The following is a 12,775-nucleotide window of genomic DNA, read 5'->3' on the forward strand; positions in this document are numbered from 1 at the left end:
GTGCAAGCATATACAGTAGTTTTAGAACAAGCATATTCACCACAGACAGGCACTCACCAGAACAATCGTTGCTTCCTGTATCAGCGTAAACATTCCTGTTCCCATGGAGACGAGCTCGCGCACTCAAACTGATTGGCTGCATGAGTCTATGCGCGTGATGGTGATATTTATTAACCCATTCAAACCCACTCTACTACATTACAAATGCACATCGCTTCCCCTCCCAGTGATTGAATATTGAATTCTTTTAAAATGTTATATTTGCTGGAGCTTAATGACGGAATTTGTAAAAAAGGATTCTGCAACTTGAAAAGGTTTTTCATAATAGCCTATTACATTTTTTTGAAATGTTCAAGATACACGTCCATTGCGATTGACATGATTATTAATATATATTTTGTATTATCATTATTTATTTATTTAATTGTTTCTGGAACCGAAGATCGTCTGGATGTTATTTCCCTGTCTAATAGCAACAAGATGGACAATGAACAATGAACAGTTAAATTGCATATTATTGTTTTTCTCCTTTTTTTGTTTCTGAATAGACACACAAAGCTGCAATGAAAGCGAATGCCTCATAAAACGACACCCTATCAATATTCTGGAATTCGGCAGTCACGTGTAAATTGAAACATAACCCAGGAGGCGTAAAAGTCCCTGTGCGCAACAGCCTCCAAAGCGCACAGTCCATTCTGACCATGACATTAATTTAACACTTTATGTAGTTTAGTTAAATAGACGCGTGCAATAGCAAGTTTTTAAACATAACAGCGATTCTTATTTATGCTGCATTTGCAAGTCTTGGTTAGGGACTGAGAAGTTTTTGGTGATGGGCATGGCCGTACTCTGGGGTTCCCCGGTGAGTTTTCTTCTTCTTGGCTGGCTTACCCTGGTGATCAGTGGCCAGTGTGCTTTGGCTTTCTCGGTCGCTGGACAACAGGAGACGACCTGTGAGGCGAATGGCAGTGTTTATTATGTGGGCGAATGGTACTTTTTAGACTCGGATCATTGCACCCAGTGCGAATGTACAGCAGAAGGGTCTGCTTGCGCGCGGACCGAGTGCACATCCCTTCCTGCCGCCTGCATCCATGTCAGCCATTACCCGACAGACTGCTGCCCGAGATGCGAGAAGATCGGCTGCGAGCACGGGGGAGAAGTCTACGAACTGGGCCAGCAATTTCAGGTGAAGTCCAACGTGTCTGAAAAGACTCTACATATGTCCACAAAAAGAAAGAAAGATATTTTTACATTTCTAACTGGACTTCAGGTCTGAATGTTCTCTGGTTTTATATTTGTCGTTTTAAATGCGCTCCTAAATAGTTGAACCCATAACTTTTTGTCACATTGCTTGCAGTTTAATCACTTGTAATACATTAATTTTGATTTGACAAAACAGTGACAAAATAAATCTATTTATACAGAAAATATCATAATGTTATTTTATGATTTAAAGATACATCGTATATCTATTCGCAATAATTGATTAAAAGATGATTGAACAGGCCCTTTTTTCTTTTCAAGGTTTGTTACTAACTCAATAGGCTTTCGTTTCAGTCGTGTCACGTTTTCGCTAGGTGGGGACATTGTTTCAAAGTTTTGGTATTGGCCCCAAAAGAACAATTAAATTTTTTTAGCGCCATCACATGGTTAATGTTAAAATGAATTACGTCTCAATTAGAGGTGGAGATTTTCTACATTTTTGGGCAGGTTACATCTTAACGCCAGTAGGTGGCAACACGTGCTTGTGTAATTAGTGAGATTGTCATTAAATAGTTCACTGAACCGATTCGTTAAAACACTGGATCAACCAAAATAGGTCTTATTATCCTTTATTGTTGTATCTTCATAAACACGCATCTGCTGAGCAGATCTGTAGGCATGCAAGTTAGGAGTGTCAACTGAGATATTTTAGTGCAATAGGTCGAGCTCACGTGGTCCAACTAATAAAATGCTTCTTAACAGCTCACAAACCAGTGCTGTTTGCTAATGCATTAACCAAACTCTGAATGCAGAAAAGCATGTCGTGCATTTCAAAAGATTATGATTTGTTCATCACAACACTACAGTAATCTTTGTTCATAGGAACAGGTATTGAGTAATACAGCAAAACTAGTCTTAACTTGTCAAGATGTTGACTGTTTATTACTTGCAATCCACATAGATTAAATGTGAGAATTTGGGGACAATCAATCAAATGTTTCTAACATACCATTACAAAGACTTTTTCATGGTAAACAAAAAAATAAGGTAGACTACGTCAATGATACAGGAAGACTTAAGATTCCAATTATAGGTTGAATGTACCTTTTTGTTGAGCTGGAACAAAAGCAGCCCTTTGCTCCTGTAGCATAATTGTTTAATATGTTCAAATACCCTTTCATGAACATTGTTATGCACTGTGTGAGTTAAAAGCTAATACAGTCAGATTCTTTTGTTCTGAGGTAAGGTGAAGCACAAATCTGATGTACACTGGGCTGAAATCTTAAAGGGCAATTTAATACTCTGTTTGAGGTACTGAAGAATGAAATCTATCTTGGTGGCACAGGCCTGGAAGAAGCAGGGCTTATATGTGCTTCATTATCTCCCTGATTTGGTTATTATGGCTAATGGGGAATCCCTGAGGGGAAAATTGAAGCCTTCTTACAGACTCCAAGGAATACACTTCGCCTGAGCTGACATCATTTTCTTCCAGTCCATTTAACCCAAGCTCCAGCACTGAGCCACAGGTGGTAATGCGGCTCCTACTTAAACAGCAGTGTGGGAGTGAACCTTCTTCATATTGTAGGGCATTAAAACGCAGTGCTGGATTGGCACAACAACAAACGTCAGTATATACAAGCTGGCAATTTGATAGTCCCGCTGGTTCTTTTTAAAAAGCTGTTCAAACGAATAGAGTAATACATGTGTTTTGGTGGAATGGCATCATATGATGACCTATTTTTAACTGATGATTGCATTTGATTTACAGCCGTCAGCGTGTGAGCAGTGCACCTGTCACAGCGACGGCATTGCCCGCTGTCAGGTCGCAGACTGTGCCCCTCCACCATGTGTTAACCCAGTCTATCAGACAGGGAAATGCTGCCCTCAGTGCAAGGATGGTAAGTTTTTCAGAAGTGGAAAAAAAAAAAAACACAGTGCCATATTTGTAAGGCTTATTACACTTCTGTTTACTGTAATTGCCCAAGTCTCGATTAACGCAGTATGACATTCTCATAGCCTCAACACACACATGCAGGAATACAATTGTGTTTGGTCTTCAGCAATGATTCTGTATGTAATATAATTCATTCAATAACAGATGGGAATGTTCAGATGCCAGGTCACGTGCTAGGCCAGTTTCTGCACCTGAAATAAGATAACGCTCCATATGAGTTGAGCTTCTGCCGTAATGTTTTCTCTGTATACTATGAAGTATGAAGGTAATTATAGTGTTTACCGAGAGCAAAGATAAGGGAGGCATGTAGGCAGCCAAAACAACACGCATAAATCAAAGCATATACTTCACCAATGTGATAAATGGTCAGTTCCTCAAATTATTTTGCATTTTTTTGTTGATAAAAATGGCCTCTGTGGGAGAAAATGTTAAATGAAGTTTTCTGTTAATCTAAAGTATCTTCCAAATTAAAGTAAAACCTTATCTCAAGCGTTAAACACTCTAAAAAAGCAATGTGCCATTATCTACACTCCAAGGCTTCCTAATTAGCGGTGCTTGCTGAGGTTTTTCAATAAAACCTGACCTTAAATATTTGAATTCTGCACGTAAATTGTCCAGCACAGGACTTAGATGACTCCTGAAGTTGTGCAGACTTTTGAGGAAATTGTTCTGCTACTTTTCTAAGCATCTGAATTTAGAGTTAGAAGAGAGGAAAGATCCAGAATTATAGACACTTGACAGGCTTTTCTGACTTGGACTAGTAAGTAACCACTTAGCAAACACCCAGAGAACCATTGCAATAGAGTAAGAAAAAGCTCCAAACCACCTTATTATCTCTTAAATGTGAAGTTTTCCATTTCTGTATCTCTTGCATCACCAAATGGAACTGCAAAAACAAGGTTTTCTGGACACTGTCCCATCTGCCATTGGTGGAACACAGTCCCATAGTCCCGCCCCAAAATCCCACTATTGGTTGAGATAGTTGTGCTATGTCTGGCTTGTCAGTATCAAAACAAATTTTTAAAGGAATAGTTCACCCAAAAAATAATTTACTCACCCTCATGATGTTTCCAAACCCGTATAAGTTTCTTTCTTATGTTGAACATAAAAATATTAATCAAACAGTTGACAGTAAAGTCGTAAGTCAATGGGGACTGACAACTGTTTGGAGTTTCAAAATTCTTCTAAAATATCTTCTTTGGTGTTCAACATAAGAACGAATCTTACACAGGTTTGGAACGACATGAAGTTGATTAAATTATGACAAAATATTCATTTTGGTTTGAACTATTCCTTTAATAGTGGCACTGTGTTTACAACCCATGTATTGCTTACATATAACTGTCTCTGTTTATTAGGATGGGACAGCAAAACACATTTTAACTTTGAAAAAATGTCACAGTTCACCTTTAACTACAGGCAACGGGCCTCATTAATCATCTCTCTCTTTGTGACTCCAGGGCCCAACTGTTACGTGAATGCCTCTAGGACCCAAGTGATCCCTGGAGGTGAGCCAGTGTGGGTCGACTCCTGTACCAAATGTCAATGTCATGACGGTCAGGATGCGGGTTACTGGGAAGGCAACCGCTTGGCAACGTGTTCCCATTTGCACAATTGCCAGCCTGACAAGGGGCTAAACTGAGAAAAGAGATCAAAAATAGGGTCATCTTTCATCCTTCTTTATACAATGGATAACAAAACTGGGCAGATATTCCAACCACACTTGCAGAAGAAAGTGTGGTGGCTATTTAGCTATTTAGTCTGTTATTATTATTCTTATGTTAACTAAGCATTGAACACCCATTTGTTAAAGTAAAATGACTTACTAAGAGGTATCTCCTAATAAAACAGACAATAGAGCTTAGTACTGAGACACCTTTTTGGACATGCATGCAAACATATTAACATCTACAGTACATTGGGCACTGTGTAGTGCACATTTGCATCTGCAAATGCAATGATCATCCGCTAAACTACATTTTTTATTGGTGTTTTTACACAATGATGTAGCATGTATGTTTATATTATTTTCTGCTTCAAAAGCCTGAAAACCAAAGTATTGAGAACGCAAGACTTACATTACTGCCATGCAGGCATGGAAACAGCTAATGTAGCATGAAATCCAAACAAACCTATCAAAAATGAATCATGTACTGTTTAAATAAAGCAGGCTCACTTTTGCTTGATTTCTGTTCTGACACCTCATTTTAAAAGCTGTAGTAATATTGCTTTTTTTTTTCGAGGACTGTTATTTGCGGCACTGACAGAATGTAAACAAATATAAATAAACCAAAACTGATCTATGTGTCTTGTCTTATTATCCCACATATGAAGTCAGAGGATGTTTGTGTTGTTATTTCTACTAGTTTATTGCAACATCTGTCACATCAAAAATAACTTTTTGAGAGGCAGATTATTGAGTTTCCTGCACAAGTTGCCATGTCCCTGAGCAGTGATTTGGACTGGTGCTGGTAAAATGTGGGTGTTGAAAGAATCAGGTGTAAATATGAGATTTATTACTTTGTTCTGATCCGTTTTGCCTCATAAATGACTTTTTACAGATTCCATATTCCATACACACAACAACAACCTTATAATATGGCATTCTACATTTGTTCCAACCCAGAAACTCAGCATATAAAGAGTAACCCATCATCAGATTCTTGTAGCATCAGATTTATTGATTGTATACAAAAAGTATGTTTGATATGACATAATGCATTCTATATAAGATATAGTATTTTGACATTCAATGTACAAAAAACCTTGATAGACACAGTAAGTTATTAAAAATGCACCCCAGGCATGAAGCCCTGAGGCCGTCAGTAGTTTCTTAAGCAAGTCATTGTGTAGGTGTGGAATACTTGCCCACTTCTGTCCCTCTCTCACATTTATAAGCATTGAGCGAGATGGAATACTTTTCCAGAGAATGACTGAGGGCAAAAGGGGGGATGGAGGAGAGAGGGTGAGCTTTACGTACACAAGTATGTGTGTGTGAGCTTTCAGGATGGGAGGGCCTGCTGACCCAAGAGTGATATAAAAGAACGGCATCAAAATAAAAAGCATATTCATTTGTGGCACCGGTGTGATTTTGCAAACTATAAAGCGAGAGTTGCTGAAGAATGGCATCCTGACCTCAAGGACTGGATTTGTGCTTTGCAAGGTTGGGAATGAGAGTTGTGCGAGCTTTACTTGATTGTATTGTTAGCACAAGAAATATGGGTGACTTTGGAATGGAACAGTCAGATGATCTACTGTAAATGTATAGACTTTTATAAACTGCAATGAAACATTTCTAATATAATCAAAAACCCTAAAGAATAATGCAATTATGTATCTACACTGTAGAATTTAAGCAGCTTTTTTTTTTTCATTGGGGCAAAAATAACAAATATTTGAATCACCAGACTAACTTAAAAAAATTGAGATTTTATAATGTTCCTCACTTATAAGAACCATATCTACAGATCCCACACCATCCAAATACATGGCCTTACTAGAAGCCCTTAAAGGTGTACTCAGTCATTTCGTACGTAATTATACATGTAAAATTTTTTTGTTGATCAAAAATACTGTAAAAACAGTGTTATTTTGAAATATTATTACAATTTAACCTGTGTTTTTTTTTTTTTTTTTACTATGTTAACTGTTAAAATATAATGTATTCCTGTGATGGCAAAGCTAAATTTTCAGCAGCCATTACGCCAATCTTCAGTGTCACGTGATCCATCAGATATCATTCTAATATGCTTGATATTTTTGTCGAAACACTGACACATGATTCGTTGATAGACAGAAATTTCAAAAGTCCATGTTTATTTGATAGTTAATTAAATCTATTTACTGTCACTTTTGACCACTTAAATTCATCATTGCTAAATAAAAGTATTATTTCCTTAAAAAAAAAAAATCTTTGAATGTTATAAAGATGCTGAATAATTTAAAGGGGCCATATGACGTTGCTAAAAAGAACATTATTTGGTGTAATGCAATGCGTTTTTGCGGTTTAAAGTAAAAAAAAAAAAAACAATTTTCAACATACTGTACATTACTGTTTCTCCTCTCTTCCCCACCTTCTGAAAGGCATGATTTTTACAAAGCTCATCGTTCTGAAAAGCGAGGTATTCTCTGATTGGCCAGCTATCAAGTGCTATGTGATTGGCTGAATGCCTCAAGCATGTGACTGAAATGTTATGCCCCTCACCGTACTGTGATGCCGTGTGTCCTGGCACAACAAGAAAAAAAAACAATAAAACCCATTATAAATGAGGCATTTGTTGCATCCACTGGGGACATAATTACTGATTATAATGACTTATACTGTCTTTTCACACGTTGTGTTACATATCATGCCGCGTAAACATAAAACCATTTATTTGTGATCGGAGAAACGACAAACAAAAAACGCTACTCTTCACTGGTCAAAACTCGCGTTTGAGTCATCAGTGGCAAATCCTTTACATTTTAAAACATACTTACAGGCTTTGAGTCAGAATCACCAGACTTTGCTTGCAAAGTTGGAATTGCCCCACTTTAGAAACATCCTTTGTGCACAGACAGCATTAGGCTACTCTCCCAGGTTCAGGAAACAGTCCTCCGTGAAATGCGCTGCACACATTTGAATATTTGGGTTGAACTGTTCTGGAACAGTGTTGTAAATACAGCTTAACCACTGATTTCTATTTGTGTCCTCTTTTAGAAGACCAAACAAAGTAGTTTTGCTTTCACAACTGAAGACACATTGTCTCCGCGACATGGTGCCGGCGGCGATAACAATACTGCAGCGAGAATAAAAGTTATGCCTTCTTTGAACATTTTAAGCGGCGTTTTGCAAATCTTCCCACACAGTGACGTAGACGTGGGTGGTGTGTTTAAACAAGGCATTTTAGGAGGGCATGGACGTGTCTTAACTTTTATAAAGAATATCTCTTTGGGTTTGAGACTGTCTTTTGCAACTTTATGGATCTTATCTATTCACAAACAGCTTGTAACACTCAGAAGAGAAAGGAAAATTCATTTTGTGTGTCATATTAGTGCAACCAACAAAAATTACTGAGTACACCTTTAAATCAATATAAAACAAATATTTTTTTCAGAAGAATGGCTACACATTATACACTATCATGCTGTATCAAGGCTGAAAGATCACATGCAACAATGTGCGTGAGGCCCTCAATATGTTGAACTTAGTTTCTGCTCACTCCATTTACACCATATGGACTGCATTTTTCATTTTGAAAAAAATTAAGATAATGTAAATGCACTCTGCAACATTGTGTCTTCTTCAGTTTAATACGTGCTTTGATACTTGAGCTCGAAAAGGAAGTAATCTCATTTACTCCAACAGAAACAGATTTCTATTTCATTCGCAAAGACACTTCAGGACGAGCGTAATGTCTTTTTAATAAGAATACTGGATTGAAATCTCATTCGTGTTGAAGGTTTAGGATTCACTGCATTCTACAGCAATGTTTCTCAGCATTTAAAATGCAGGTCACAGCTAGAATAAATATTAGTGAATATGATCAATGTGTGCACGGATGTCAACTTTTAAGGCTATTAACCCATGAAAAATCAAAGGGCTTGAGGCAAAACTGTGTCAGGTAAGTATTGATAGTTATTTTGCTTGATGGCCAATGTACAAATACAGCGTGACAGAAGTGATGCACTTGTAACAGACAGGTAGTGGTACCCATGAGACAGAGGTGATGAAATACTTAAGATGGAAACCATGTTAGTGACACAGTGACTGCTTGGGTCAGCAGTTAAGACAACATAATTGCACACACAAAAAAGAAATGGGTTGGAGAGGCTAAAATGAAAGGCATGAGGAGAAAGTGTATTTTAAAAAGGACAGGGAGAGTGGCTGGGCTCTCATTAATGACTTCCTATGTGCTGAAAGAATCGTTGTTAGCACAAAAGAAGCGTCTGCACACGGCGCAGAAAAGCCGATAAGAGAGAAAAAAAGAGCTCAAACTCTCCTCACATTTACCCCTAATAATACATCTGAAGGCATCAGCTTGGTGTTTTCAGGTAGTCAAATAAAAGGTGAAGAAGGAATAAGCAATGATAAAACAACTTTAAGAGGCTTGCAAAGTATTGTAAAGAAAAGCAGTTCAATACATTTCCTCAGATCTTTTTGGAAGAGGTGAATACAGGGTCCAAAATTAACATCAGCCAAACACCAAATGCAAGTGAAAATCAACATTACATTATGTTGAATAATGAAAATCAGATAAATCTTATGTTCATCTATGTTTTCGTTTTTTATCTGTTAAGCTTTTTGTCCTCTGTTCAAAAGTGGTCGGTCGGTAAGATTGTTTAGTGGTTTTGAAATTCATTAATGCTGCACGTATTCGATTGAAAATACATTAAAACTGTAATGTGGTGAAATATTACAATTTAAAATAACTTTCTTTTTTTATTTTAATTTGTTTGTAAAGCATTCACTGACCAAAAGTATTAATGTTTTTTAAAAACATAGCTTACTGACCCAAAACTTTTGAAAGGTAGTGTATGATTATTACTCACATGAACATGAAACAACTATGTTCTTATAAAAACTGATTATTGGCCTGCATGATATAATTAAAGCACAGTCTGTAAATTTCCTCAAATAACTCAAATTGGAAGTTGTGACATTGAGTTTGGACCCTGGGTGAATATATATAATATATAATATAGGACATATCAGAATATCATTTAAATAACACTTCCAAAGATGATCATCTAAAGAGGCGCGAGACTCTTAAAACTGAATGACGGGAATTATTTGATCAAAGCAGCCATTGCTAACTTTTAAAAAAGACTTGATATATGAGTGATCTAAATATGAATCTTTGAGGCAAATGAAAGTAAACAAAGAAAGAGTGGCTCATAGCACAGTCAGTTTTGAGCAGGTGGAGATAGATACAGAGGTTTGATCATCAGTGACTTCTACAGAAGCTCCTCTATCTCTCAGCAAAAGTTCTCACCGTTTCTCCAGGCGTCTACTTTAGCGCCAATCCATTTATACCTTATTGACTGACAGTCATGTGCTTGTAGGACTAGTCCAGCTCCAGTCTAATTACATCACATAGTTGTTCTCCAAGTTCCAATGAAGACATCCCAGTGCTGAGACGTGTTTTGATGGTTGACAACAGTCCCGAGAGACGATGCAAAATCAAAGAGAGCGCAAGATAGAGACACAATCCAAAGGAGCCAACTTCAAGCACTGATCAATCAACCTCACATGATCAACCAACATCTGAGATACGAAAGAAGAGATTTGAACACTGCAAGCATCGCAGGTACAAAGACACATTCGCTTTTGAAATGTACAGTATGTTCAGACTGATTTACATCAAGTGACCAGGCTGTTCTTCGCAGATCAACGTCACTTCCCAAAACCAGAACTGAACGATCCTCCTGTTAAGAGCCTAAAAGCTCGAATTAATCCTCAAGGTCTGATCAAAACAGCCATTGGATTGTGATGATGATATTTCTGTCCCTCCAGACACTGTGCACATCTCGATCTGAATCAGGATATGAATCTACAGTACATCGCTGGATCCACATCAAGCTTCCATGTATTCCTGAGAACTAACCTGTTCAGCATATCACTGCTGTATCATAGGAAGGTGACCCTGGGCAGAGTTTGTGTGTGTGTGTGTGTGTGTGTGTGTGTGTGTGTGCTGAACTTTAAGAAGATCATGGTATCCTCGGTCCAGAACCGATAGCTCTCTATCCTTTGAGGGGTCTGGGTGGAGGCTTGCCGATCTCTACGGAAATGTTGGTGTAGAGCGGGTATTTCTTCACAGACACCACTCTGTACATCAGCGAGCTGATCCCATCTTTCCTCATGGTGTTCTTGGTGTTCTGGATCTTACTGAACCTGGGGAAAGAACAAGAAATACAAGCAGTGTTAGCTGTGCTATGGTTTTCAGAAACATAAAAGGACTCAAAGTGGACTTGATGAATCTTCTCATCTATTTTTCTATATAATGATGGTATAGACGGATTCAGCTTCAAAAAGCACAAAAGCAGTCCGAAAAAAAGTCAACAGCTTATCAGTGGTGCACTACTCTTAGAGAGACATTTTTGAACCTTATTAACCCCTTAAAGGTTCATGGAAGTACCTTAAGGGTACATGCAGTATGCAATTTTTGGAGGAAGATGAGGTAAAAGTTGAACCATTAAGAGTACTGGCCCAGTTACAAGCTGTTGTAGCCCTGAAGGTAACATTTTAGCAATTTTTTTTCTGACTGCAAAAATCATGATGAACTAATCTTCGACTTCTCAGAACTAAACACCATGATCTGCACGAAATGTGCAATGTTTGAGTTGAAATCTGCAGATGAAGGTAATCATTTAAAAGCGCTACCTTTGGGTCTTTTCATATCACAGGATTAGGATTTGGCTTCAAGAGACTTGGGATATAATGGAATGAGTCAAAAATGACTTTTTTCATCCTTCTATAGTGCTTTTGAGAGTCCACGTTCACCAGAAAAAAAAAAGAAAAAAAAATTAATGAAATAATAACACACAGATTTGGAACAAGTTTTGGGTGGAGTATTACTTCGCCAAATCTCAAGCCAAATGTTTGTTGTAAATGTTCTATCGCTCAATTGTAAGAAAGAAGGCATACTTGTAAGTCACCAGCAAATGACAATGTCAAATCAATTGAAGTATCATAATATGGATCACTTACATGCATGCTCTAACATACCAGTGTCAACCAGCAGGGGGTGAAATAACATTTGTAAAGGTGCACTGCACCGAGCATCATTCTCACAAAGGAAAAAAACAAATGGTCCTCACAAAAGATTTCCACTGTATCAAAACACTTTTTTTTACACTATAAAAAGAAAAGAAATTAGCTTTATGCTGTGGTCACTGTAAGATAAGAGAAAATGAGACAAGAGCGTATCAGAATCCCAGTGGTTTATCAATAAAATAAGAGGTTCTTTAAATGTAATGAGCTCAGCTAGAAAAACAAAACACCGGAGTATTCAGGAGCTCTGCTTCCCCAGCACTGTTTTATATTACATCTTAACCTCTCATCTCTTAAGACACTTAAACTGAAATACTACATTTTAACATTTCAGCCTAAACCGGAGAAGAACTGTACTAAGAAATAGCATAATTACTTTGAAAAATGCCACAAAAGTGGGAAAGGGAGTCCAGGTTGTCTGTTTCTGCCACACTATCAACTTCTGAATCAATGTAGGTACCACGAAAGCTATCACGGAGTCTGCAGATAATGATTTATGTACACTGCTTGAGTGAAATTAAAGCATTTGATAGGGCTCACACTGAACTAGAGTTAATATTCATGTGTGTAGCAGCACGAAGGAAGGTTGATGAATAGAAGCCTGGTTCCTCCGGAAAGCATAAGATCTTATTATGGAGGCTGATGCCCTTCTGCGGAGTGACCGACCGAACAAAGATGGCTCTGGCAGTAACAGAGCTGAGGAGAGGGCCACCATTCATCAAGTCGAACAACTCTTCTTTTTAAATAAGGGTGCTTTAAGTGTTGTTTTGTTTTATTTTCCTGTCACACAGGTTTAGGTCATTTGTTTTTTCGAGATGCAGTATGACTGAGAAGAGTAAGTGGCTGCGTTCCTCAAGCGCACCCTT

General features: G+C 37.8%; 2 protein-coding genes across 2 annotated transcripts in view; one reads left to right on the plus strand and one right to left on the minus strand.

Annotated features, from left to right (window-relative positions):
* The first annotated feature begins 641 nt into the window (after positions 1–641).
* On the plus strand, positions 642–5,460 carry LOC127950963 (von Willebrand factor C domain-containing protein 2-like). The gene is made up of 3 exons (XM_052548434.1): positions 642–1,186; positions 2,972–3,101; positions 4,618–5,460. The coding sequence occupies exons 1-3, from the start codon at positions 833–835 to the stop codon at positions 4,797–4,799; spliced, it is 666 nt and encodes a 221-aa protein (XP_052404394.1). The 5' UTR covers positions 642–832; the 3' UTR covers positions 4,800–5,460.
* A 352-nt stretch (positions 5,461–5,812) lies between these two features.
* The window catches only part of LOC127951700 (beta-1,4-galactosyltransferase 2), a 98,425-nt gene continuing 91,462 nt past the window's right edge, over positions 5,813–12,775 (minus strand). Inside the window, exon 7 of the mRNA XM_052549739.1 lies at positions 5,813–11,030. Coding sequence (XP_052405699.1) covers positions 10,880–11,030 — 151 coding nt within the window. The 3' untranslated portion in view covers positions 5,813–10,879. The remainder of the gene's footprint in view (positions 11,031–12,775) is intronic.

The sequence above is a fragment of the Carassius gibelio genome, chromosome B2 (genome assembly GCF_023724105.1).
Source record: "Carassius gibelio isolate Cgi1373 ecotype wild population from Czech Republic chromosome B2, carGib1.2-hapl.c, whole genome shotgun sequence".
In the NCBI taxonomy this organism is placed as follows: domain Eukaryota; kingdom Metazoa; phylum Chordata; class Actinopteri; order Cypriniformes; family Cyprinidae; genus Carassius; species Carassius gibelio.

Excerpts from the sequence above, each read along its gene's own strand:
- LOC127950963 (XM_052548434.1), top strand. The coding sequence starts at position 833 with ATGGGCATGGCCGTACTCTGGGGTTCCCCGGTGAGTTTTCTTCTTCTT. Across the intron at positions 1,187-2,971 it reads AACTGGGCCAGCAATTTCAG|CCGTCAGCGTGTGAGCAGTG; the intron begins GTGAAGTCCAAC and ends TTTGATTTACAG. Across the intron at positions 3,102-4,617 it reads CTGCCCTCAGTGCAAGGATG|GGCCCAACTGTTACGTGAAT; the intron begins GTAAGTTTTTCA and ends TTGTGACTCCAG.